The 25,871-nt window shown below is 55.3% G+C and overlaps 1 protein-coding gene across 2 annotated transcripts in view; it reads left to right on the top strand.

Moving 5' to 3' along the window:
• NEK6 (NIMA related kinase 6) overlaps positions 1–25,284 on the top strand; it is an 85,210-nt gene extending 59,926 nt beyond the window's left edge. For both annotated transcript variants that reach the window (XM_082656740.1, XM_082656741.1), the window contains exons 6-10: positions 1,896–2,004; positions 3,052–3,159; positions 13,795–13,889; positions 20,327–20,440; positions 23,700–25,284. In XM_082656740.1, coding sequence (XP_082512866.1) covers positions 1,896–2,004; positions 3,052–3,159; positions 13,795–13,889; positions 20,327–20,440; positions 23,700–23,810 — 537 coding nt within the window. In that variant the 3' untranslated portion in view covers positions 23,811–25,284. The remainder of the gene's footprint in view (positions 1–1,895; positions 2,005–3,051; positions 3,160–13,794; positions 13,890–20,326; positions 20,441–23,699) is intronic.
• Positions 25,285–25,871: the final 587 nt, after the last annotated feature.

The raw sequence follows: 25,871 nt of genomic DNA, 5'->3' as shown, positions 1-25,871 counted from the left end.
CCACTCTCTAGCCACCTCTGGATTTTGAGGGGAACAGGGGCCTTGCCAGGGCTCAGTCTGGGGCCATACCAAGGTCTGGCCTGGGAGGCCACTGGCCAGCAGACCCTGAGTCCCTAGGGCCCCCAGCCTCAGGGGCCAAGCAACACCACAAGGGCCATGGTGCCGGCATTATTTACAGTGGATGGTGAAGCCGGGAGCTGCTGCCACCCCAGAACCCACCAGAGACTCTGCTCATTCCTGCTAAATGTCACACACACCAATAGGACGTGACATTTAGAAAGTCACGGCTCACAGCCGTGCACATCTCCGCTTAAATGCTCTAATGAGGATAAGCTAACATCATGGCATAAATAACACCCCAGCCCGGCCCACCGCAGAGGTCTGGGGTGGCCCGGGAGGGATGGGGGTCCTGTGCTGGGGGGCCCGTGCCAGGAGCCTGGGGCAGATCACACATGAGGCCTCCTCCGAGAATGGAGCCTCTTGGGGCTGTAGTGCCAGGCCAGGGGCTTTCCACTGTGACTGTCCCAATATTGGAGGGGCCCACATCCAATCCCAGCTCTGCCGCCCCTGCTGGGTGACCCTTGGCAAGTGACTGAGCCTCTCTGATCTTGATCCTTCATCAGGTGGTTACTGGTGTCCTTAGAAGTGCGTTAAGAACTTGGGTTTCCTGAGTGGAAGGCCTGGGGTTGAGCTGTTGTGACTCTGCCCCTTACTAGCTCCCATGTGACCCTCAGTTTCCTCATCTGTGAGATGGGTGCAGTCATCCCTGTGTGGGGCCCAGCACAGACACTGCATGTGACATGTGCCTAGCAGAGGTTAGCTCGGGTCCCACCTTCTACCCCATGCCCCATCCCAGGCTGGGAGTGTGTCCTGGGTCCCCGTCTTCCCTGTGCCAGCTCGGCTGCCCTGACAAAGGGGCCAAGGCTTCTCCCCTGGCTGCTTTCGAAAAAGATGGTTGCTCTGAAGGGCACAAAAACCTGGGTCCAAGGTACCAGCGTGTGAGTCATGCCCCCTGACCCACACAGGCCTGGCTCACAGGAGATCCCCCAGAGGGATGCTGATCTGAACAGTGGACAAGGGCACGTTCCCAGTTCACTTCTTCCAGGTCCTTTGGTTACTTACAGCTCCCTCCGTGCAGCCCGGGTGGCTTTTGGTTTTTTGGTTTGTTTTTTTTCTGGAGCATTATGTGTGATTTTCCAGGCAACAGAGTAGGTTTTGCCTGTCGAAGCTGAGGGGGTCCATTTGAGAATGTCAAGCCCGCTTCCTTGAGGTTCTCGCCATGCTTGTTAATGGTTATGTGTGCTGGGGTTCGCTGGCTCCAGGGAGGGGAGCTGTGATTGAACCACAAGCATGGCTTGGGTGTCCCCATCCTGGGCCAGAGCAGGGCCAGGGCAGAGAGTCCACACCAGTCGCTCCTGCAAGGAACTCCCTGTCGGGCAGTGGGAGGAGACGGATGCGTGTCCAGGAGATTCCAGGGAAAGGGTGATTGAGAGTAGCCTTCAAAATGTGGTCCGGGGGGACTTCCCTGGTGGTCCAGTGGATAAGACTCTGCGCTCCCAATGCAGGGGGCTCAGGTTCAATCCTTGGTCGGGAAACTAGATCCCATATGCATGCCGCCACGAAGATTCTGCGTGCCACAACTGAGACCCGGCACAGCCTAAATAAATAAATATTTTTTTTAAAAAAAGAAAAACATGGGGTCCAGGCATTTCTTCAGCAAAGCCGTCCAGGACATCCGCTTTGGGTAAGGTCTGCCCTGCCCGTAGGGGGCCCGATGCTGGTGCTGGCGGCGGACAGACGACTGCTGGGGATAGGACGGGGCCAGTACCCTACAGCTGCCCTTCCTCTCGGCCCATCACCCAGGCCTGCCCATGTGTCTGTCTCCCCCACTGCAGTATTTCAAGAAGCAGAAGCGGCTCATTCCCGAGAGGACAGTGTGGAAGTACTTCGTGCAGCTGTGCAGCGCCGTGGAACACATGCACTCCCGCCGGGTGATGCACCGAGGTACGTGCTGGCCCGCCGGGGCCTCGGGGCCCAGAGCCAGCAGGGAGGCTGGACCCCAGGACGCAGCTTTCCCCTCGGCTCCGGGCTTCTTAAGGGACAGCCATGTGGAAGGTGGACCACTTTGTATTCCCCATCCCGTGGGTGTCCAGCATCTCGCCTGTCCTTATGGGGTCAGAGAATGGGCGTGTGAGGCCCCAGGCTCGAATGTACACCCGTGCCTCGTGGCTCTTGCCCCTGTCAGGGGCCCCCCATGGTGGGAGCACCAAATACCGTGTAGTTACGTGGACCCCAAGGACAGGGACCATGCTCGGCACATACTCTCCAGCCCCCAACACCAGCCTGGAGCCAGCACAGAGGGGGCTGCAGCAAGGGTTGGGGGGAGAGACTGGGAGAGAGGTGACCGGTTCATGGCCAGTTCCAGTACTGCCACCAGCTCTGCCTGGGAGGGCAAGGAAAGCATCCTGGAAAAGGGAACTTTAATATGGGCTTTGAAGTCTTAGTAGGAGTTGGCTGGGCAGAGGAGGTAAGTGTTTTTGAAAGTTGACATCATCCTGAACTGTGAGGAAGGAGCCTGCTGGAAGGAGTCACGTAGATGACTTCACTGATTCGTCCCTACATTCATTCCACCTGCATTTATCAGTGTCTGCCGTATGCGAGGCATTGCCCTAGTCACTGGGGAACAGCACAGGTTACCTCCCTGAGCGCCTCCTTCATCTGTTACACAAATTTTCTCAGAGTGCCTGCTCTAGCTGTAAAAGAGGAAACGAGCGCAAAAATCCCTGCCCTCCTAGACCTCACAGCAGCCCTGTGACAGAGTGAAGTTAGACCCATTTCACAGATGAGGAAACTGAGGCTACGTTTCTCAAGGTCCACAGCTGGGCAGAGGCAGGGCTGGGGCCTCGCCCTGAGGGAGCAGGACTGGCGGCTCAGCCCCCATCACCTGAAGGGCCCTCCCCTCCACCCACCCCCAGGCCGCCTCCTCCGTCCTGCCCCTCCCCAGCCATCCCCACCTCTGATCCCACACCAACCCCTGTCCTTCCCCTGCAGACATCAAGCCTGCCAACGTGTTCATCACAGCCACGGGCATCGTGAAGCTCGGTGACCTCGGCCTGGGCCGCTTCTTCAGCTCCGAGACCACCGCGGCCCACTCCCTAGGTAAGGGGCCTGTCCGCGCCCAACCCCCTGCAGGGTCCTGGCTGACATGGGAAGATGCGGACCCTGTCCCCATGGTGCCTTTGGTTGGTTAGCACAGCAAAATGCCTCGTTGAACCCCAGACATTCTTCTTCAGAACAGTGACCAGAGGGGAGTAAACCAAGGCCCCGAGGAGCCCAGGATGGGGCTCCCCTGCATCCTCACGTGTTCACGCTCTAGGGGGTGGGGAGATGTGGCTCTGTGGTCGCACTGGCAGCCACTCCGTCTTTCTCGTTGCCGCATGGTATCCCATCGTGTGTGAGTGTGTGCGTCTGGTTGTTTTGAAACCCTTGTCCCCATCTGACCCCGGAGGACCCCTGGCCCGGCCTCCTTAGCAGCTGGTGCGTCGTGGTTCTTGTGTTAGGTCAGAATGAAAGGATGTTCAAGGACCTGCCAACCCGCGAGTTCTCAAAACTTCATTCACCTACGCGGGCTGTTCCTCCTGCTGGGGGACGTTTGAGCTGTTCCCGTTTTGGGCTTTTAAATAGGCAGTTTCAAAGCTGTGGGGACCAAGTGCTCACCCGGTAGAGGTGACTTTCTAGCTGAGCTGTGGGGAGTGAATAGGAGCTGGCAGGGCATGGGGGAAGGGATGAGGTGATCGGGGTCGAGGGACCTTGGGTGGCAAGGAAGGTGGGCGGGGCCTTGAATGCTAAGCTCAGTGGGTAGGCACCACCCCAGGAGTGCCAGAGCGCTGAGGGCCGGACGCCGGTGGAGACTTGGAGGTCACGTGTGTGTTTTGGGTCACGTTAAGCACTGCCCAGCTTCGGAATCCGGATACGTGAGTGAATGCAAAACTTGGACCCATGGAGAATTTTACGTTTAATTAGAATGACATTTAATTAGAAACCAGCAAAGTCCCCAGTGGAACACAGAAGTAGGGTCCCCTATGTGCTATGACCAGGGCCATGGGGGAACGTTTCATGATGGGGAGGGGTGTAGGGGCACCTCCCCTTTCCCTGAGCAATTCCTGGCTCTTTGGGGTGGCGTTTGAGGGGACGGTGCCTGAGGCTCACCTCCCCGTGCGCTGCCGCGTCCACAGGCCTGGCCCCTTGAAAACCACTCTGTTCTGCACTCATCTGCCCTGCACTCCACGGCCCAGCCAGTACATCTCGTGTCTCCCTGTCCCCGAGAGCCTGCGGCATGCCGGGAGACACACAGCGTCTTCTGGTGACGGCGGAGGTGCTTTCTGGAAGACACACTTTCCTGGTGGAAACTGTCACTGTTCATACAGGTCCTGATGGCTGGAGGCTCTCGGGGTGCAGCACGCAGTCTGGAGAAACATGGCAGCTCCCAGCTGGGACTGTGTGTGTGTGTGTGTGTGTGTGTGTGTGTGTGTGTGTGTGTGTGTGTGTGTGTGTGTGTGTGTGTGTGTGTGTGTGTGTGTGTGTGTGTGTGTGTGTGTGCGCGCGCGCGCGTGCGCGTGCGTGTGTGTGTGTGTGTGTGTACCCGCCAACCCGTGAGTTCGTGACACTTCATTCATGCCTCAAACAGATGTGAGGGTCTGTGGGATCCTTCCTTTGTGCTGACGAGGAATCTAAAACCCAAGGAACTTGAGTGATTCTTCTGAGTCGTGTGGCAGCAGAGCCAGGACCCAAATGCAGGCCTCCCGGGGCAGGGCCCATGCTTCTTCCAGGGGACCAGGCTCAGGGGTCCTGGAAGGATCTCCCTCGGGAACTCAGCCACCAGCCCCCCGTTCCTGGGAGGAAACTGTCTTTCCCGCTCCCCTCAGACCCTTCTCTTTGGGAAAATCAGTGTGTCTTGTCAGTTTGGGACCGTTTACCCCTCTGGTTTAAGAGCTTCAAAAAGGCCAGAAATTCAAGGGGAGCCGTCAAAGAGCAGAGTTAAAGCCACTGTCTCCCGTCCCCTGTCAGTCAGGCCCCAGCCCTCCTCCGTCCCGCTGGGGAAGAGACTGCGGCACTCGTCAGAGCTGGTTAAGATCACATCATTAGGAACGGGCAGAAATTCGGGCTCGTCCGACAGTGTGAGTTTATTGACTTGGACTGGTGCACTTATTATATTAATGAGAAGGAATTGGAACTTGGGAGAAGGCCGCCCGGGTAAGCCTGGCTCTTCCCGAGGCCTCTGAGTGGCTGACGGGCTGCGTGGTGGGTGGAAGGAGCCCTCCTGGAGCTGTTTGCCCACCGAGCTGAGAAGCATGGGCTCGGCATGGCCCTGCTGCCAGAACCAAGAACCGAGGGCCAGGCCCCATGACGGCATCAGTGCAGAGCCAAAGCCCAGGGCCTGAGGTCTCCAAGACACAGGAGAAAGAGCCCCTTTCCATAGCGAGGTTCTGCACACAGCTAAGTCTTGTGCACACGTTTGGTGGCGCAGGAGATTGAACTAATTGCAGTTGCGTCGTGACGCGGGAAGGACTTGGGGGGCGGAGGCTCCTCCAGACCCTGTGCGTGGGTAGGAATTATGCATCCATTGCATCTCTGCGCACCTACTGTGTGGGGATGCCCTGGTGGCAGCCACGTTGCCCCGGAGGCTGCTGACCCACGTCAGGGCTTATGCACATCCCATCTCCTCCTGCTTCCTCCTCCCCCAGCCCCCTCCCCGCCTCCGTATTTGCTAACACGAGGCTGGCATGAAAGGGCATTAGTCATGCCATGGCCGGGCTGACAGGTGCGGTACCCAGTGGTGGCAGAGCGGCTGCTTCGGTGTCAGGAATAGGAGCCGTAATTAGAGCACAGAACAGAATGAGCGTCAGACGAATTACCAGGCAGCAGACCATATTTGTCAGGAAGGATTGCATACATAAAAATTAAGTGACAGTACACGCCGGCATAATGAAAGAAAAATGAAAGATTTGCCTACACACAGCTCACAAGCTACAAGCAAGAGTCTCGCTCCAAGCAACGGCAGCAGCTGCAAGACAAATTGTGGGGCTGGGAGAGCAAGGCCCTTCCCACTCCGCAGTGGAGACAGGGCAGCCTCGGGCTGGGATCAGGGGTGGGAGGTAAGGCAGGCTCACACCCAGGCCGGTGCAGGGCTCCACACTGCCTCTCGGGGGGATGGGGGAACAGGTCCAGTTGGGGGCAACCCCTGTCAGGTACCTGCGGTCAGGGCATGCTGGCTTTCCCAGGCCGCTGAGCCCCGGCATGGCCGTGGGGCACAAATCCCTCCTTCTCACGTTCCCGAGACGAACGCCCTGGCCCTGGGCTGGGCCTGAGACGTGAGGTTATGGGGACATGAGAGGATGCAGCCTTCTCTGCTCTCAGGGGGCCCCCAAGACTGGTGGGGAGACCGACAGTCCCAGGGTGGTGTTGGGTGAGGGCAGGCAGAACCGTCTCCTGCAGGCCCACTGTGTGCAGGCACAGTGCTGGGCTCCGTGACTCAGCTGTGCATGAGGAGCCCAGGGTCCACTGGGGGCCTGGAGCTGCCTCACCCCATCCCAGGGCTGCTCTTTACTTCCGTTTTCTATAGTCACTGAACTCGCCAAGGAGGTGGGTTAACAAAGAAAAGGCTTAAAGGATGTTTGAAAAACATGTTGCTTCTTAAAACGTTATCCCCATAAGGCTTATACCTTCATTTGACAGATGACGGAACTGAGGCTCAGAGAGGTGCTACCACATCCCTGTGGTCCCTGGGCAGGCAGGGACTGGGGCCCTTGGGGGGTCAGCAGCTCTCCACGGCACCAGCCGGGAAGTGGGCTTGGGGCCCAGTGAGCTCTCTGGGTGGGGAACGCTGACAGCGCCCTGCGGGGAAGCCCACCCAGCCTCATAGCTGTGGGCCGTGTGGGACCTGGGGCTTGTCCTGGGCCACAGGGAAGGAGGATTGAGCCTCTCCTGTCAGGACAGCGCCCCCGTGAGTGTGCCCACGGCCAGGCGCCCCGAGGGCCCCATCAGTGTGGGCTCAGAGGGTCATGCAGATGTGTCCCTGGAGACCTCCTGCTTCGTCCTGGCAGCCCAGGACACCTGGGAACAACTGGCCCAGAAAACCTGCTTCAGCAGGTGGAGCCCAGGTTCTAAGCGCTGACACCTGGCGGGGGGGAGATCACCTGTGGCTGGTGAGTGGCTCCTGGCTTGTCTGCCGCATCCCTGGCATTTTCAGGGACACAAACCGTTAGAACAAGATGAGCTGGTGGCAGGGAGGGAAGGGAAGGGCTCAAGGGGACGGCCAATGAGGAATCGACCCGGGCCTAGGATGCAAACCCCAGCTTGTTCATTCACTCACTCAGAGGTTTGGGCCGCTCACCCGGGAGGCCCCTGCCCGCTGGAGCTTACAGCCTGCGGGGGAAGCACTGTTCTAATAACCATGTCCCAGGTGGTGTCTTGTTTAGTGCTCCAGCCGCCCTGGGGGTGGGAATCATCACAGCCGGTTACCAGGGGAGGATTTCCAGGTGCAGTGAGGCGAGCACCTCTGTGATGCTAGGTGGGTGGTGCTCCAGCCAGAGCCACGTGGCGGGCAAGGCATGGCCACGCCAGGGTTTCCATCCGAGGCTCCCTGAGCCACCTTGGATGAGCCCCTGATACCTGGAAAACACAGGGTCCTGCGTAGAATCGCAGAATCGTGCTACCTGACTCTCATATCCGTTAGAGATGTTCCATGTGGGAACTAAAAATAGGCAGATATAACAGTCTGGAATCAAGTCAATGCTGATAAAAGTGCAGTGTTTTCTCAACATCGCTGCTTCTCCAGAGGGCCCAGTGTAGCCTGGCATGGGGTCAGCTGGTAATTAATTTAAGAACTTGATAACAAGTGGCGGCACAGGTGAGCCTGTAGGGATGTGCGTGTGCGTGTGCGTGTATGTGTGTGTGTTGCTGCCCAGAGTTCCAGCGTTGCGGGGAGTGGGGAGAGTTTGGAGTTTGGAGTCGAATGCCAGGCTGAGGACCCGGCTTTTCTCTCTTGAGGGATGAGCCAGTCGGCCTTAGGGGCAGGGACACGGTCCCTGCCTTGGGGTGTAGGACGGGTGGGAAGGGGCAGGACAGCGGGGGGCTAAGCCGCCAGTCGTCCAGGTGAGGCGGAGCTGCTAGGGCAGCGGCCAGCCCCCTCAGGATGTGAGGCCTGATTGATGTTGGGGGCAGCGGGGAGGGAGTTTCATAGGCCGGGGTCTCGTGCAGCACAGAGGAGGAATCTGGTCCTCACCTGCTCCTTTGTTCTGCCCACTTGGCCACCCCCAGCCCTCCTTTCCTCAGTCCACTCCCCTCACTGCCCCCCAGCTCCACCCCCCGGGGTCTGTGGTAGCAGCAGAGCCTTCCCAGAGCCCTTCTGCCTGCATGTCTGTGTGCCAGGAGGTTGAACTATCCCCCTTTTCCAGAGAGGGAGACCGAGGCTCTGAAGCGTGGCAGAGAGGACCCCGAGGACCATGAGTTCACCCCGTGTTCCACCGATGGGGAGACGAGGCGGAGACAGCCATTCAGTTCTCTGCTCACCAGTGGTTGCAGTGGGTTCAGACCTAGCTGGGGTGCAGCTCCTTTGCCGTCAGGATGGTGCCCAGGCCTCGCGGCCCGCCCAGCAGATGCGTGTCAGCACCCACACCCCGTTTCCCAGCCATTTTCAAAACCAGCATTCGGGGAAGAAGTGCAGCCCACAGACGCAGCCTCCCCTTCATGTGAAATCTTTGCCTTTTTCATATCTAATGAACATGTTTCAAACACCGTGAGCATTTCAAAACACGGCAGAGTTTGTTTTGACAGGAGTGGCGCATCTTGGGAAGCGGGGCCCTTTAATCAGCCTCTGCTTTGAGGTCCCGCGTTCTCCTCTGATATCTGCCCGGTTTGAAATCTGGGAGTTCCAGGTGAAGACGCGGGGAAGGTCAGGGTTTGTTAGGCTCCTCTTTCATATGCAGAGCTCCATCCCCGGAGGGGAGGCTGGGGGCGGGGCTGGGAGCCTGCAGGTCTGACCGGGAGATGCTGGAAGGGGATTTGAGACCCTGGCTGTGTTCGCTCTGCGTCTGAGCATCTCCGTGGGACTGTGCTGCTGCTTTGCCGGCTGCAAGGGCCCACAGGGGCACCCCCCACCCCACCCCTGGGCAGGACAGGGAGCCAGACCTTCAGGGCCACTGTCTGTGGAGGCTCCTCCCCGTGCCAGCTTCTACCTCTCTTCCCCAGAATCACCGCTCCCCCGGGGTTCAGGGTCACATCCTCCAGGGCCCGCTGCAAGCTTGGAACTTCTTTGAAGTCTCTCATTTTTATCTTTAAGACTCACGCAGGTTGTGCATTGTCCTTTATAATGTTTGAACACTTCCTGTTGGTATAAAAATCGGGTTTTACAGGCTTATTCCCGGGGAAAGCTGGCAAAACAGGACGAGGCGCTGTGTTCGCCCCCTGCAGCTTTGCATGCCTCTAGCACAAGTTGAGAACCCCTCTGATGAGGCAGAGCACAGACGGTGGGGGGGGGGCAGCCCCTCCCCTGGGGTCAGGGGACAAGAGAAGCTGCCCAGAGGCAGGAACATGAGGACCCAGCGGCCGGCCAAACTTCCCTCAGTTAATGCTTCATTAATTCATTTGTTCCACGATGTTTCCGCGCATCTGAAAGGAGGGCAGGTCTGGGAGGCTTTGCACAGCCCCTCTCAGGTTGTAACATGTATCAGACACTCTGGGAGCTTGTGGGAGATGCAGGTGTCCAAGTTCCAGCCCTGGAGGTTCTGGTTCCACAGGCCTGGGGTTGGGCTGGGGGTTCAGGTTTTTGACAACTTCTTCCAGGTGGTTTGGCTGCAGCCACTGATCGGTCCAGTCTTTCCTTGCGCAGCTGGCTCCTTCTGGACACTTGCTGGGCCAGGCAACTCACCACCTCCTGATGGACCCACTCCTGGGAGGGCCCAGCACAGCGTCAAGGCACAGTTAACATTGAATACAGATGGGTGGGTGGATGGATGGATGGACAGACAGATGGATTGATGATGGATAGATGGATGGATGAGTGGATGGATGGATGGATGGATGGATGGATGGATGGATGGATGGAATGGCGTATGCAGCAGTGGCATCTTTGAAGAAAGTACAAATCACATTTGGGCGTTTGCCTTTCCCCCCTTAACACCAGTGGAAACTGGGGTACAAGCAGAAGGAGCAATGAAGAGGTAGAATGTTGGGGTGGAGAGTGGAGGGAAGGGGTGGTGAAGCCCCCAACCTTTCTCTCCCTGGTGCCCCCAGGCTTTTACCCCAAGCAGGGCTGAGGCAGGGATCTGGAGGCCCAGCAGAGGGACAGGGGAACAAACGAAATGTCCAGACCTCACCAAGCAGCTAGCTCTCTGTGGCCAGGGGAGGGGGCAGTTTAACTTGACCTTGAGGAACTCACCGGGAGGCAGAGGCACAGAGGTGAACTGGAGGGCAGGCCGGGGTTGGAGCAGGGAGAACAGCTGCTCAGAGACTTCATTTTTGGATGGGCCTGGCCAAGGCAGCCCTAGACCAAAGCCTGGCCACTCATCTAGAATGAGCAGAGGATAAGACTGAGGGTGGTGAGAGGTGTCAGGGCCAGCCCACACTCCCAACCTGGCCAGGTCGGGGACAAGGGTTGGCCAGGGGTCTTAAGGATGTGGTGCAGCCAGACGGTGGGCACTGCTGTCCCTCACTGAGGACAGGGCCTCTGACCTCTGCCCCTCCCCCGCTGTCTCTGCACCCCATCAGCCCCCTGTGGTTGTTCTCTGCAGGAGACTGTTCTCACCTCATAGGCACGTGCCCCCACAGCACCCTGAGTGCTAGAAACACTTATAGTTTGGTCTGAGGTTCCCGCTGTTAAGTGAGAACTGTTTGGATTTCATCCTGTGGTTTGGCTATGACAAGTCATCCATTTCACACTTGCCCGTTCATTTTCATTTTGCTCCCTTGTGCCTGAAATATACAAGGGGTTGCTACTGGAAGCCGCAGTTTGCTTATAGAATCCCACATGGGTTCATGTGTTGACTGACAGCTCTTTCTGCTGAATAGCAATTAGCCCCCTGATTTCAGCCATTAAGTATGCATATAGCATGACACAGTTCGCAAAACATGTATTTAAGTGATGTCTGCTCTCCTGGGATTATTGCCATCAAAGGATGCTTGGTACCCTGATAAAGCACTAATCAGGTAGTCCCTCTTGGGCAGACGTCAGTTAAGTAAATAGTGTGTTAGACTACAAGAAAAAAAGTGTTAACCCTGCTACATACTATCTGATAACATGCAGATGGGTTCATTGATTCAGTGAGTATATGCTTAGAAGGTGCCTGCTATGACCCAGCCCTGGGCAGGGCACTGGGACACTTTGGTAACACGGTCCTGCCGCCAGCGTGCTCATGCCAGGAGCGTGGGTTTCCGACACTGTTCACAGCCTCTACAAGTCAGGCATGATAGAATTTCTCACCCGTCTCCAATGAGATGAGAAAAGCAAGATGATAAAGTTTTCAAACAGCTAAACTTTTTCAATGTGAAGTACTGCCCTTGACCTTGAGATGGAGTCTGTATTTGGGTTGGCCAAAAAGTTCGTTCGGGTTTTCTGTTAAGATCTTATGGAAAAACCCAAACAAACTTTTTGGCCAACCCAAATACTTGCTCTAGCGTTAAACTGAATAGTAGTGACACGAAATGGTAGTTGGGATTTTGTGTTTTATTTAAACACCTTTACTTGGCAAACATAAGTTGCTCTGAAACATCTTTGGCCCATGACAGCCTGAAGTCTGGGCCCCTGGTTTGGGGCACCCGTCACTTTCCTAGTCTAGCTCATCAAAAGGCCTCTTCCCCTCCCAGGGTCCCCTGTGTTCCCACATGTGGTGCTGGACATCCCTCCTTCCTAGGGTCATCAGCCCACATCTCAGCCTCAGCCTCTGCCACACTGGACTCCAGCTCCCTTCACAGACTCTGGCCAAAACAGCAGCAGCCACTGTCACATTCACATGGTGACTCCAGGCCAGTGAAAATGTCCTCTGTGTAGCAACCTTTAAAATCTGGTCCTAAAGCCTCCAGAACAGTCATCCTCCAAATGGACTGATATCAGAATCTCAGGTTACAAATCTGTGGTTACAAATCCAGATTCCTGGGCCCCTCCTCGGCCATGCCAATTCAGCCCCTCTGCTGCAGCTTGCACGCCTCTGGTGATGGGGAGCTCACCACCTGTCAGGAAATCCTCCCATCTTTGCCCAGCTCCAGATATTCAAGTGTGACTCCTCTGCTTTTTAATTAAGACATGATATGCATACAGTAAAGCTCTCTCAAGCCCTTTCCTGATCACTTCCCCCATAAAGTAATTTTTCCTGTTTTTGATAAAAATGGAATCAAATAGTGGGTGCTCTTTTGTGCCTGGCTACTTTCCCTCAACATTGCGCCTGTGCAGTTGATCCATTTTGTGGCGCATACCTGAGATTTGCTCTTGTTCGTTGCTGTTTAGTATTCCATTGTGTGAATAGACCACATTATCAGTTTACCTCTTCTACTGGTGATTACCATTTGTTTCCAGTTTCCGGCTATTATGAATAAAGCCACTCTGCACGTTCTTGATCATGTCTCTTGATGGACAGAGCACTCATTTCTCTTGGGCGTGTACCTAGGAGTGGAATTGCTGGGTTATAGTGTAGGCAGTGTTCAGCTGTAGTAGATGCTGCCAAAGTGATCGTGCCACTTTATGGCCCCGTCAGCAATGCATGAGGGTTCCAGTTGCTCCGCACATCACCACCTTGGTTTATCTCAGTCTTTTTAACTTTAACCATTCAGGTGGGTAGGTGGTAGGTGGTACCTCACTGTGCTATTAATTTGCATTGCCCTGATGAGTAATGAGAAACACAATATCGTTTCATGTGCTTATTGGCCACTTGGATATTCTCCTTTGTGAAATACCCCTTCAAGTCTTTTGCTAATTTGAGGGAGGGGGATGTTTGTCTTTTGTATATTGATTTATAGAAGTTTTAAAATATATTCTGTATATGAGGCCATTGTTGGGTATATGTTTTCAGACGACTTTCTCCCACTCTGTGGCTTGCCTTTTAACTCTCTGAATGGGTTTTTGGTGAACTGAAGTTCCTAATTTTAATGAAGTCCAGTTAATCAATCTTTTCTTTAATGATTAGTATCTTTTCTATTCTGGCTAAGAAATCTCAGGCAACCCCAAGTCTGGACATGCTGATTGGTGCTAGTAGCCAAGGGTGGTGGCTAAGAGTTCAGTTTCTGGAGCCTGAAGATCTGTGTTTGAACCTCAGTCCTGCCACTATTCGGAGCCTCGGTTTCCCCATCTGTAAGATGGGCTGACACACACACCGTGGTTGGTCCACATTCACAGTGGTTGTTTTCACTGTTGAGAGCCTTATCTGGACTCTTCTGGGATTCAAACAGTCACCTTAGAGGATATTTTGGTCCGTTGCTTCCCAGAGCCTGGCCACTGTGTCCCACTCCCCCCCGGGCAGTTGGCAGAAACACCAGTCTTGAGCCACTCAGCCCCCAGACTGATTGTCAGGTCTGGGTGGGTCCCTATCTCCAGGGGCTTTTAGGGCCCTGCCAGCGTGGGAACTTCCAGTCTGTCCCAGCCCTCTCATTTGACAGAGGAGGGGACAGGAAGAGAGGGCGAGGGGGCTGCCCAGGATCCTGGTGAGGCTGAGGCCAGGCCTCTCCCCAGCCCTCACCCTCCCCACCTCTCCCTCCTGTGCTGCCCCTGCACAGAGGATAAGCACCTATCCATTTGCTGTGTTTCAGTGGGGACACCATACTACATGTCACCGGAGAGGATCCATGAGAACGGCTACAACTTCAAGTCTGACATCTGGTCTCTGGGCTGTTTGCTGTACGAGGTGAGTGTCTGGCCTGCAGCTCAGTGGCATTTGGTGGGGCGTGCATGGTGGGCACCCAGCTGAGGCAGGCCTGGTACCATCTGGGTCCTGTCCTTCACCCCTCGGTCGAACGTCTGCCTGATTAGCAGCGTCAGGCTGGAAGAGGTTAGAGGGGTGGTCACTTGCAGGCTAGGTGCCACTCCCCCTTGGGATGCTCAGATCTGGGAAGGGAGGTGAACTAGAACCAGACGGAGAGTCCAGTGTCTGCTTGCTGATGGAAGGAGCACAGGCAGGGCGATCTGGCTGCCCCGGTTTCCCTGGTAACCAGGGTGATTCTGTTCACTATTTGGCATTTATCCATGGATCAGGCCCCATGCCTCTGAAACGCTTCCCAATGAGGGGTGGTCACGTTCCTCCAAGCTCAGCAACGTGGGTCTCCCTAGAGACCACCACTGTCTCCCCTGGGCTGGGAGATGGAGCCACCAGATGGCCGTTTCCAGATCTGCTGGCCACCCTGGACGGAGGGACAGGAATATTTCTTAGTCCTGGTAGGCTCAGACATGAGACAACATGAACTCGTAAAGCCCCCATCCATTTTGGCCAGCCACCGGGGACCCTGGATAACCGGGGGTCTAGGGAGCACAAGCCACACTTGGCCACGAAGCTGCTGCAGCTGCCGGTGAGAGGCGGGGAAGCCTGAGCCCTCTAGTATCTCCAAGCTGGCGGCCACACCCTCCCACCGCCCTGGCCCTGGCCCATCCCGTGCTGGCCGGGATTCCACTGGTCTCCTCATCTGTAAAATGGGAATAGTAGCTGTTCTGCATTGTCATAGGCCAGATGAATGAAATAACAGTTATGAAAGACTTTGAGGACCCCTCTAGGGCTGTGAGACACCAAGCATGGTTTGGGTTTAAAGTTGGAACCTTGATTATTTTTCTGCTCTCCCTGGGGTGGAATTGAGCATCCCTGGAATCTGGCTTGGAACTGATGAGCTGAAGTCTCCTAGGGCAGCGATGCACAGGATAATGTTGCGGGACCACTAGGAGTGTCTTGGAGTTGCAGAGACTGACTTCTTTGCTTCCTTGGGAGTATCGATGGTGGGAATTGACCTCATGGCCCGTGGGTATAAACTTCGGGACTCAGCTGCCCACTGCTGATGCACAGGGACCGGGGCAGCTATGCGGTCGGGGTCTCTTGGCACTGGGATTCCCTGCTCCCTGCATTACAGACGGAGACCATGAAATCAAAACTCTGATCCCTCTGCAAGGTTTACACTTCACAGCATCTTTCTTTGTAAGCCAGTGGCCTCCTATTAATAGCAGACATTTCATTTTAAAAGAGTGGCCTTGTGGGTAAAGATGAAGCCAATTGGAGATGTGGCCCTTGTGGCATTTGTACCTGAGCCCCCTTCTTCTGGAGGTCCGTAGTGTGGGCGCTCCAGAGTCATCTTGAAGGTTTATGGGTGAGTCAGGCCCTGGCAATCAGAGGTGGGGAGCAGACCGTGCTTTCTGGGACTCACAGGGGCGTCTGCTGTAGGAGGACTTCTTTTAATGAGCACCGAACGGGAGCAGCTGCATCCAGGCGGTGCCCCCAGTGGGGCCGCAGTGGATGAGGGTGCAGAGTGGCTTCTGGCCCCTGGGGATGAGGAGGGCAAAGCTGTGAATCCTTCCCTCGTGGGGAGCACGCAGCTCCCATAGCTGTGGTAGTTTGGGTGGGAGAGAGGCGGGGCCTGGTGTGGCCCAGACCTCGGTCAGAAGGACCAACCCGAGGTCAGAGCTCAGCACCCGCTCACCCCCTGAAGGCCCTGGAGCTCCAGGAGCTTCAGTTGCCCAAGTGTAATGGGAGTCACACCTGCCTCATGAGGTGTGGACGGCACCTGGCTCAGACGGCCCTCCGGCAGTGCGGGGCAGGTCTTTGCAGCGCTGTTACTGCCCACCTCGCTGCCCAGAGCCCCCTGAGCTGGTGCCGGCGAGCAGCTGGCCACATTTTCCTTTTCGCTTTGGCCAGCGGGGAGCCAAAGTCCAGCCGTTGTCTGTCCCCTCGGAGACTCGGCTTTGTCCTCCTGCCCTCGTGGATGCTGTCCCTAGTCCAGGGTTCTTTACTCTTCCATTCTGCGTTCAGGATTTCTGTAAGCCACTTCCTCCCTCTGTGAATCGTGTGAGTCTTCAAACGTAGACAAACAGAGACGAGGGTGTGACTGGGCCCTGCTCCTGTGCTCAGGGCTCCCGAGCTGGTGCCACCAGCTCCCTAGAGGCAGACTGCAGTCCTGAGTCCCTGCCCTGGGCGCCTGAACGCACTTCTAAAGAGGCAGCCTCTGTTAGCGGCGCCCCAGCCTGGAGGTGCCGGTTTATTTCATCACTGAGGCTCGCAGCCAGGGAGGGGCGTGTCAGCAGTAGCAAGTCAATGAAATCAGTCAAGTCCTGCGTCTGCGGGGACAGCTGACCTGAACCCAGTGGCCCTGGGCCTCCCACAGAAGAGGGCTGGCGTGGCGGCCCCTCTACGGGCAAAAGGCGGTGGGGGCCCTTCCCCAGGCTGCCACCCCTGAGCCCTGTGGGAAGACAGAACCAGATGTTTTCCCAGCAGACAGGAAGGGCCGTGGTAATTGGGAGGCAACGACCCCCAGACACGACCGGAGCCCCCGCTGCACAGCCTGTGGTGCGTCCTGAGGCCGCCAGCTGTAGATCTGTGACAGGCTCCCCACCTCACCCGCACACCCAGATCACATCCGAGGATTCTGGGCAGAGCCAGGGGAACACACCTGGGCCACGCGGCAGGTGACGGCACAGAGCCAGAGAAAACCTGCCCACAGTGGGGACAGGCCTGCCCTTTCCCACAAGCCCCGGTGCGGGCTGGAAGTCTCAGGAGCCCCCTGGGTTAGGTTCCTACGGCTGCTGTAACAGATTACCGATTGGCTTCATACAACATAAAATTATTCTCTTACGTTCTGGAAGCCAGAAGTCCAAAATCGATTTCAGTGGACTAAAGGCAAGGAAAAGGAAAAGACTACCCACATGCCTTGGCTTGTAGCCTCTTCCTCGTATCACTTAAGTCAACACAGCTCCTTCTCCTGTACTCAAAAATCTCCCTCTGCTCCTTCTTAAAAGATACTGTGATTACACTTAGGGCCCACCTGGATCACCTGGGACACTCCCCCGATCCAGGGATCCTTAATTTCATCACATCTGCTGAATTTATTTTGCCATATAAGGCAGCACACTCGCAGGCTCCAAGGATTAGGACATGAACATCTTTGGGGGCCTTTATTCGGCCCACCACACCCCCTTCCACCTGGGCGTCCGGATGTCCACTGAGGACCTCCCGAGGTCACCTTAAGATGCTGATGTTGACCCGTGGCTAGTGAGGAGCCGCCACAAAGCACGATACCTGGCCTGAGCTCCTCAGGGTGGGTGCCAAGTGGGATCTGTCTTGAAGAGGTCAGCATAGGAGAAACGGGCCAGACAGCTCAGCCTCCGGGAGCAGCACTGCCCTGGACACTGTAGTGAATCACAAGAATCACACCAGGCCAGTCCCAGCTTTGCTGTAAGGGAGAAAGCGGGCTCAGAGATGCGGAGAGACCTCCCAGGGTCACACAGCAAGGAAGTGACCTAGATGGGCACTGGTACCCAGGTTGTCGATGCCTGCCCTCCAGTGAGCAGGAGCCAGGAAGGGACCAGTGGTCCTTGTGGAGCCAGGGCCTCTCCCCTTCTCTCCAGCCACCAGGGAAGGCGTGACTGCTGGAGAAAGATGCAGGGCCTCTGCTCAGAGCCCCTTTGAGGGGAAGGCCCGGTTGTGAGGATCCCCCAGCAACTTCAGTGGCCCCTCCAGGAGCTCCCAGCAGGGATGCCCAAGCTCGGCCTGTTGGAAGACCTGGCGCTTTATTTTCATTACCCGGCACACCCCGGGAGGCACTCAGCAGGCCGCCTGGGCTCTGCAGGATTGATTTATTCTTCTATGGGAGCTCAGCTCTGAGCACAGAGCTGAAGGAATCAGGATCCTCAGTGGGGGGCCTTCTTACAGCAGCCTCAGGCTGAGGAGGCTGAGACCAGCAAGAAAGTGGGCCGGGGGACAGGTGCAGCCGTGCCTTGTATGGAATCCTGCTTTGGAATTCTGGCTTGAGCCAGAGAATGGTCTGGATTCCCCCTACCTCGTGGGGAAGCAGGGCTGCAGACTGCTTGGCAACTAACCTCTGGGTTCAACCTTCACTCCTGGAAGAGCTCGGGAGATACTGGTGATGAGATGGATGTCCGAGGCCCTGACAGGGCCAGAGTCAAAGGCAGTCGCTGTCCACTCTGAGTCAGAATCCCCTTCTCCTTCTGACGTCTTAAGTCACACACCAGTTCCCCTGAGCCCTCCCGGCGGGGGCAAGTGGCCACACTCTCCCATTTCCCCCGCTATGTGTCATCCCAGTAACGCCAGGCAGGAAAAGTTCTGCGTTTGAGGAGCAGCACTGAGAGCCGTGGCTTTGGCAGTTCTAATGAGGCCCCAAACAGCAATTCCTCCTCTGCTTCAACCAGTCAGAGGTGGGTGGTCGCCGGTACGAGGAGATCTCGCCATCCGGGGTAACTCCCAGTGTCTCAAGCAGCCCCAGAGGTTCCTTCACAGCCCAGTGCTCTGATCTGGGTGGAAGGCCCGTGGCCGGCAGCTGGAGGGCAGCAGGCAGGGACGCTGCTTCCGCTAGAATCTGCATTTATGGATGCAGAAGCCACTGGGAGCCAGGGAGGCAGAGAGGGCTCCTCTGGCATAGCTCGCTGCTGACCCTGTTCAGAAAGCTTTTCTGAAACAGTGTGGGGAAGGTACCAGGAAGGATGGAGAGATTCTCTGAAGGGAACGGCAGATACGGGGCTCATGCCTCGCCATTCTGGGGCTCTTCTGGAGTCCCACACAGCAAGTTTTGTGCAAATCAGGTCAGGCTGGCTTGTCGAAAGGATCACCCAGTCCCTCTCCCAGGTCAGACACGTGAAAAACCAGAGCCTGTGTTAGTGGGGCCGACATCCTTTCTACTCTGAACAGACACGCTTTCCAGGAAAATCCATCTTAATCCTCCTGCCATGACTTGAAGGGCACCACATCACCCCGAATGACTGCCCTGGAGCCTCAGCTGCTCTCTACTGTAGCAACAGATGTCCTTTTGAAACTGCCCAATTAACCCTTTGCACTGAGGTTCTCATTTTAATTATTGGAAATACATCACCCAAGTGACGCCATCTTGCATGCTAGATGGTAAAGCCAGTTCAGTCAGGCTGCCTGAGCCCACAGCGGGCAGAGCCTCTGCATACTCACCCTGCCCCGCCGAGTGCCAGGGCCTTCCCGCAGGGGGGGCTTCACCGTCTAGGTGGGTTCCCAGCCCTCCTCAGAGGGGCCCAAGCCCCTGGTCAGGGGGAGGAGACACCCACCTGAAAGCACTCAGTCAGGGCCCAGGCACCTGGCCCCCCCAAGTCTCCAGGCCACACTGCCTCTCCCAAGGCCATCTGGACGCCCAAGGGCACTGCCTGGGCTCTGAAGGCCCCTGTGCTCTTCTGGAGGAGAAGCCCTGCTCTTCCTCTCGGGATCACCTGACCTGTTCACAGGGGTGAACAGAGCGTGGGGCAGACCAGGAAACTAAAGCTGGTGGGCTACCATGGGTTCCCCCAGCCCGGAGACAGGGTTCGCCCACCCACCTCCCGGAGCCTGAAGGGGAGTGAGGATTCCTCAGGTGTCCCACAGGCCCCGGCTGTGGGGTCTGTGCCTAGTGGCCCTGGCAGCCCGGCTCCTTGAAGGGAACCAGGGCCAAACGGACAGGTGGGCACATTACCCAACGGCACTTCATTAGCAGGTGTCGTCGGGCCGTCATTTGGAGGCAGGCAACAGTGAGCGGGAGTGACAGGCAGCTTGAATCCCATTGCGGAGATGGCTGGCGGGCGCCGTGCTGGGCTGCCTCACGGGCAGCACGGCTCCTGTGTGCCCCTGTTGAAGACACCCCCCCGTCGTGCTCTGAATGGTGGGGTGGGAAGTCCGGGTAGTTCCCTGACGGGGTGAGAACCCGTTGGGGCCTCCACGGTCCCCCAGCAGAGGGCCTGCTTTCGGGATGGAGCCAGATGTCCACTCAGGTTGTGATGCCTCCTGTGCCAGCCAAGCCTCACCACAGCCCTGCAGGTGGAGCTGCGTCCACTTTAGATGAGGAAACCAGAGGCCAGGCGTGTGCCTGCTCACGGCTGGCCCTCAGGACTCAGCTGCCCCTTCTTTACTGACTTTACAGTTTTGTCAGTGAAACGTTTGTCCTGTTTAATTTGCTTATATAACAAGGATTGTGTAAAAACTGCCACTTTCTGTTGAACCCCAGCTTCCTTAGGACACAGGGGAGTCTGGCTGGACAGCCGCTGCGGTGAGGACCCGGAAGCACCACACCCCCATCTGCAGCGGCCCCTTTTGCCCTGGACCTCAAGGCTGAAAACTCATCTCTCATCCCCCTCTCCTTGCAGATGGCAGCTCTTCAGAGCCCCTTCTATGGAGATAAAATGAACCTCTTCTCCCTCTGCCAGAAGATTGAGCAGTGTGACTACCCGCCTCTCCCCGGAGAGCATTACTCTGAGAAGGTGAGTTTGCTGCCGCCGGGGCTGGGCCTGGTGAGCTCCAGGCGACCCACAGGGCTCGAAGAGGGGCAGCTCCAAGATCCCAGGGCTGTGGGGCTGAGCTTGGGTTCACTTAACAGAGCCGAGAAGGAAGATTTCTGGGGAAGTGACTCAGAAGGGGAAACAAGCAGGCTGATATTACCAGAGGTCTCAGCCCCCGACAGCAGGGCTGCAGGCCACCCACTGGCAGGAACCAGCAGGAGCTGCCCCGTCAGCACCCTCCTGCCCGTTTGGCTGCCAACCCAGCGCTCGAGTGGGAGGCTCGCTGCTGCGGGGCCCAGAGACAGGCTCCCGGCGTCCAGCAACAGGAGCCAGACGCAGGGGGTAGCAGGGCCTGGCCGGCCCCACACCACTGCTGGCGGCCCCTCCGCTCCCATGACAGGGAACCAAAGCAAGCAGCCTGGTCTCCTTGCCACCACAGACCTAGGTCAGACCCCTTGGCCTTTTATTTTCAATATTTTACACTGAGCGCAGGACAGCCTGACACGTCTGGCCATCAGGCTGTGACAGGTGAGGCTGTGGGAGAGCATCATCTGCCTCAGTTTCCTCATCTTGAAAACAGGCCTAATACTTCGCCTTCATGGATAAAAAGTGAGGATGAGATGACAGGCTTACAGCACAGCGTGGTTAAGAGTGTAAACAGGGCTTCCCTGGTGGCGCAGCGGTTGAGAGTCCGCCTGCCGATGCAGGGGACACGGGTTCGTGCCCTGGTCCAGGAAGATCCCACATGCCGTGGAGCGCCTGGGCCCGTGAGCCATGGCCGCTGAGCCTGCGCGTCCGGAGCCTGTGCTCCGCAACGGGAGAGGCCACAACAGTGAGAGGCCCGCGTACCGCAAAAAAAAAAAAAAAGTGTAAACAGATGCATAGGTTTACACACTCCCCTCACCTTTCTTGGGCAAATCACTGAACTGAGTCTCAGTTTCCTCATCTGTAAAATGGGATAATCCTGGAATCTACCTTACTGGATTAAGGATTAAGGCAATGCATTTACAACCATCATCATCTGGCCGTAGCACAGGGCCTGGCTCAGAGTAAATGCTCAATATGGGTTATTTTTGTTCAAGGTCAATGCTAGTGTGTGTAATCGGGAGTCTGAGTCCTCCATGGGTCCACCCTGCAGGACCACAGGCCACTGCCTCACAATAATAACAGCTCACATTTATGATTTACTGTGTTGAATCCCCCCCTACCCCACCCCACTAATGCCATTTTACCAGGAAGGAAACTGAGATACAGACTGGTTAAGTAACTTGCCCAAGTCACGTAACTTGCTCGTGGTGAAGGCAGGGTTTGGCCCAGATGGCCTGCACCTAGCCACTGCGCTATCCTGTTTCTTGAGGGCACCCGCCCCTCTTCTATAGCCAGTCATCCAGCCACAGTGAGGAGCCATCCATGCTGCTCACTTCACAATCCTGAAAGCTCTGGAAGGAGCAGCCCTTGCCCACCAGGGCCCTGGGTCTGGGCCGGCCAAGCTGTAGCAACCAGGTGCCCCAGTGTGCACTAACCCTGTATCCCGGCAGGCCAGCTAGAAAGGTCATCAGCCACCTTTCTCCTGGCACCCTCTGCTCCCAGTGCCATGCCTGCGGCTCTGCGGGCTCCCAGCAGCCAGAGTGAGGGTCAGGAGCGCAGATTCCTATAGAGTTCTTATGAGTACCTTTGGAGGAAGTACTTATGCTCCGGAGTGGAAGTTGGCAGGAAAGGAAAAACTAGTTAGAGCTCTTCACCAAGTTAATAGTTGCATTTGGTTTTTCTTCCCCATCTTTCGTTAGAATTTGGAATTTTGTTTGTTGGAATTTGTTAAGAAGCTTGGAGCCATGCCACCTGGAGCAAATGACAACTTCTCTGTGCCTCAGTTTCCCCATCTATAAATGGGAACCATAACCTCTGCCTCATGGTTATGAAGCTGAAATGAACAAGTCCACATAAAGCCCTCAGCCCTCTTCCCTCCCAAGTCAGTCCTTCAGCGTCCAGATCTCCTACTCCCCAGAGCACCTGGCTTTCACTGGTTACGTGGAACTTCTGGAGGTGCTAATTCTTAGCACTGGAGCTCCTCGGCACACCTCACTTTTGAAGTTATATGTCCTCTTAGAAATGGAAATAAGACCCTTTCTCTTCTGAACTTTACAAACATGCACTTATTGCCAACTGTGTGGTTTATAAATGAGCAATTCGGGCCACAGAGACTTTACCTTAATGTGGTTCTCTTGGGCACTTTAACCTGTCAGAGGCCAACCACAGCTACCTTCCCCTGAATACTGTAAGGTTCTGAAGAGTATGGTCTCATCGTGGGCAACCTCAGACTCCAGGAGGGCCCAAGTCAGCTGCAGGCGCAGCTGCATCTGCCCAGGGGCTTCCGAGTGTTTATAAAGCAGTGAAATCCCCAGAAAGGCAGCAGGCAGTTTGGAGCATCTCCTGGGGGAGCAACCCCAGGCCCCTCAGCCTAGAACACCTCAGGAGTGAAACAGGGAGTGTGCACCGTAGCCCGGGCCTCCGCATGACCCTCGTGCCCACCCCAGACTTGCTGACCATGGCCGCAGAGTCCCCGTGAGCCCCCTTAGTCAGGATCTCCCCTCTCCCTGCTGCGGCCCTGGCCAGCCCCTCCAGCAGCAGGTATTTAAATGAAAAAATTGCAGTGAGCCCAGTGATGCAAGTTAAGATGTAGGCTTTTTAAGGTCATTATTTTAATTACCATTAAAATAATTGGCACTCTGGCTATCAGAAGAATGGAGGTGATCAGAGGAGCAAGGTGCCCCTCCCCCACCCCGAGGCAGTAGCAGCCTTCAGTGTCTGTATAATTAAAAGCTCCGTCTTTCATGAGCACAATAAAGAGGCCAGGGGGTAGGCAGACTGCAGCTCTGCTGCATGTTAATACATTTATTATGATCAATAAGCCCTTGCCTTGAGTTTTGTCCTCTGGTTTGGGCATCTGCATGACTGACAGCAGACACACACACTGTCCACACAGATCTAGCCAGTAGTGTAGGCAGTTGAAAGTTCAAAATTATTTGGAGATACCACTCTCAGGGTCTCCAGGCATGGCCTTTGGGGCCAGACAGGCCTGGTGCGGGTCCTGCTCTCCCCTGGTGACTGTGACTCCTCGCCCACCACTCACCTGTCTTGAGCGCCATTCCTCATCTTCTAGTTGCCCTGAGGGTTCATGAGTTAATGCAGAGCCTCGACAAGGCTGCTTACGAATAATACGTGATCATTCTCTCCCTTGCAGTTACGAGAATTGGTCAGTATGTGCATCCACCCCGACCCCAACCAGAGACCCGACATCAGCTACGTGCACCAGGTTGCCAAACAGATGCACGTGTGGACTTCGAGCACCTGAGCGTGGATGCAGCGCGCCTTCTCAGAAGCCACGCCGCTCTGCCTTACCTGAGTCTTCTCTCCAAAGTGGCCACCTGGTAGCCGAGACCAACTAAGACAAGAGGGTTCAGCAGGTTCCCCAAAGAGGGGCTGGGCTTTACAGCAGATGGTGAATACAGGGCTGCTGGGGGGAGGGGCACTGGTCACGTGTTACTGGTGGTCAAATTTGAAAGTCCTTTCTTTAAACTGTTGTGAACACTCTCAGCTGGGTTGTTAACAATGGTGGATGGTTCAGTGAGCCACTGAGGCACCTCTTGTATCTGGATTGTAATGTGAATCTTTCGGATAATTCCTTCAGTGACCTGTCAAGGTTTGAACTAACAGGAGAATCCAGGAGACTGTGTGATTTGTAGTGAGCCTTTTAAAATGGTTAGTAGTAAGTTTGGTTTAGCTCTTAGAATCTTTTCAAACAATCAAGCTGTGTGCTTAATTTACTCCCTTGTAAGGGGAGAAAGTGGAAATAATTTTTTAAGTAGAGTGGAGATTTTCCTAATATTTTTATCTACGTTTATAACTTGATGAATGACGATGAGGCGAACCCAGCATCTGGTATAGAGGCAAATAGTATTTGAAAGCCATGAGTGTTTTCTGTGCAGCCCGGCTCAGCCATCCTCTCCTGAACACCTGCTAGTACTAGGCACCTCACCTGCTTGAATGCTGGCAGTTCATTTAATGATCAATGATCAGTGTTAAGTGTTTTCCTCCATGAGAAGGAAGCACAGGATACGAAAAATATGCGGGCTTTGCCCTCAGGCTATTCTCTGTACAAGTTCTGGTTCTGCACCTTCCTACCATGACCCTGGGCTAGTTTCTTAGCCTCTCTGAGCCTGTTGCCTCATCTGTAAAATGGGACTAATAACATCTACCTTCAGGGTTGCTGACAGAATCTGAAATAAAATATGTAAGTTACCTTACAGTACATTGTAGATGATCCAAAAATGGTAGCCATTCACCCCTTCACAAAGCTGAAGTCCATGGACCATGTAAGTCAAGAGTTAATGTACAACTGTATTATTTGTAGGAAACCAGAAATGTGTTCATTTATTTCTTGTTCCCAAATAGGATTAACTGTGAAGACTAATTTATAAATGTGAACTTAAGGAAAACTCAAGCTCTGAAGGAAATAGTTTGAATTTTGTTTTTACACTCAAGTTAATCCTCAAATGGTCTAAGTTGTCACCCACGACTTAGTGACAGTTCAGCCCTCCAGAAAGAGGACATGCCTGTCCGCTCCACTGGTGTCCTGGTCAGGAGCTCTGACCAGGCCTCCCTGGGGATAAAGGATTTGGGCTGGGCCACTGCGCTGTTTCCACGTGTGAACTCTGTTCTACTGTAACACTGTCGGGTTTGAGAAATTTTCTTCAGATGCAGCCTCTGCTTTGTACTCATTCTCCATGGTTGAAATAAAATGGGGTAAGTGGGGTTCCTTCTGTGAATGAGTACGATTTCATGAGTAATTTTACAACAGCTTCACACCGCAGCACAATTTCTAGAGCCTCCTTTAAAAACACAATTTCTCAGGCCCCAGACATTCTAAGTAATCTGGGAATTTTTTTAAGCTCCCCAGATAATTTTGATAAATCGTCAGCCAAGTTGCTATCCTAAATAATTCCATTGTTCTCCCCACCCACTCCTGGCAGTTTAACGAGGGAGGCTGGCCCAAGAGTGGGCTCACTCTGGAAGACCATGGCACCAGGCCTCTTTCTCTTGTCCCCCCAGCCATGCTCACTCACTCTGGGGGACAGTCAGGCACTCACCACTGAAAGTTTTTCTGATTCCAGACAGATTTTTTGCAAATACTCTGCTTACGGCTCTCAGAATCCCTACTGTGTCTGTCTCCCTTGGCAGTATCAGCGTTGGACATAGATGAACTTGCTTTCTGCATGCCATCCGCTTTCGACACCATGAGAACAATTCTGCCTACTACTCGGACCCTCTGGAGGTATACAATTTCAACCATTCACCAGGCTTGAGTGTTTGAGAAACGATCATATCCTAATTATTACAGATGATAGTAAGGCTC

Source organism: Grampus griseus (assembly GCF_964374135.1).
Source record: "Grampus griseus genome assembly, chromosome: 6".
NCBI lineage: Eukaryota > Metazoa > Chordata > Mammalia > Artiodactyla > Delphinidae > Grampus > Grampus griseus.
The sequence above is the reverse complement of the archived record's forward strand: the minus strand, read 5'-3'. Positions and strand labels throughout refer to the sequence as shown.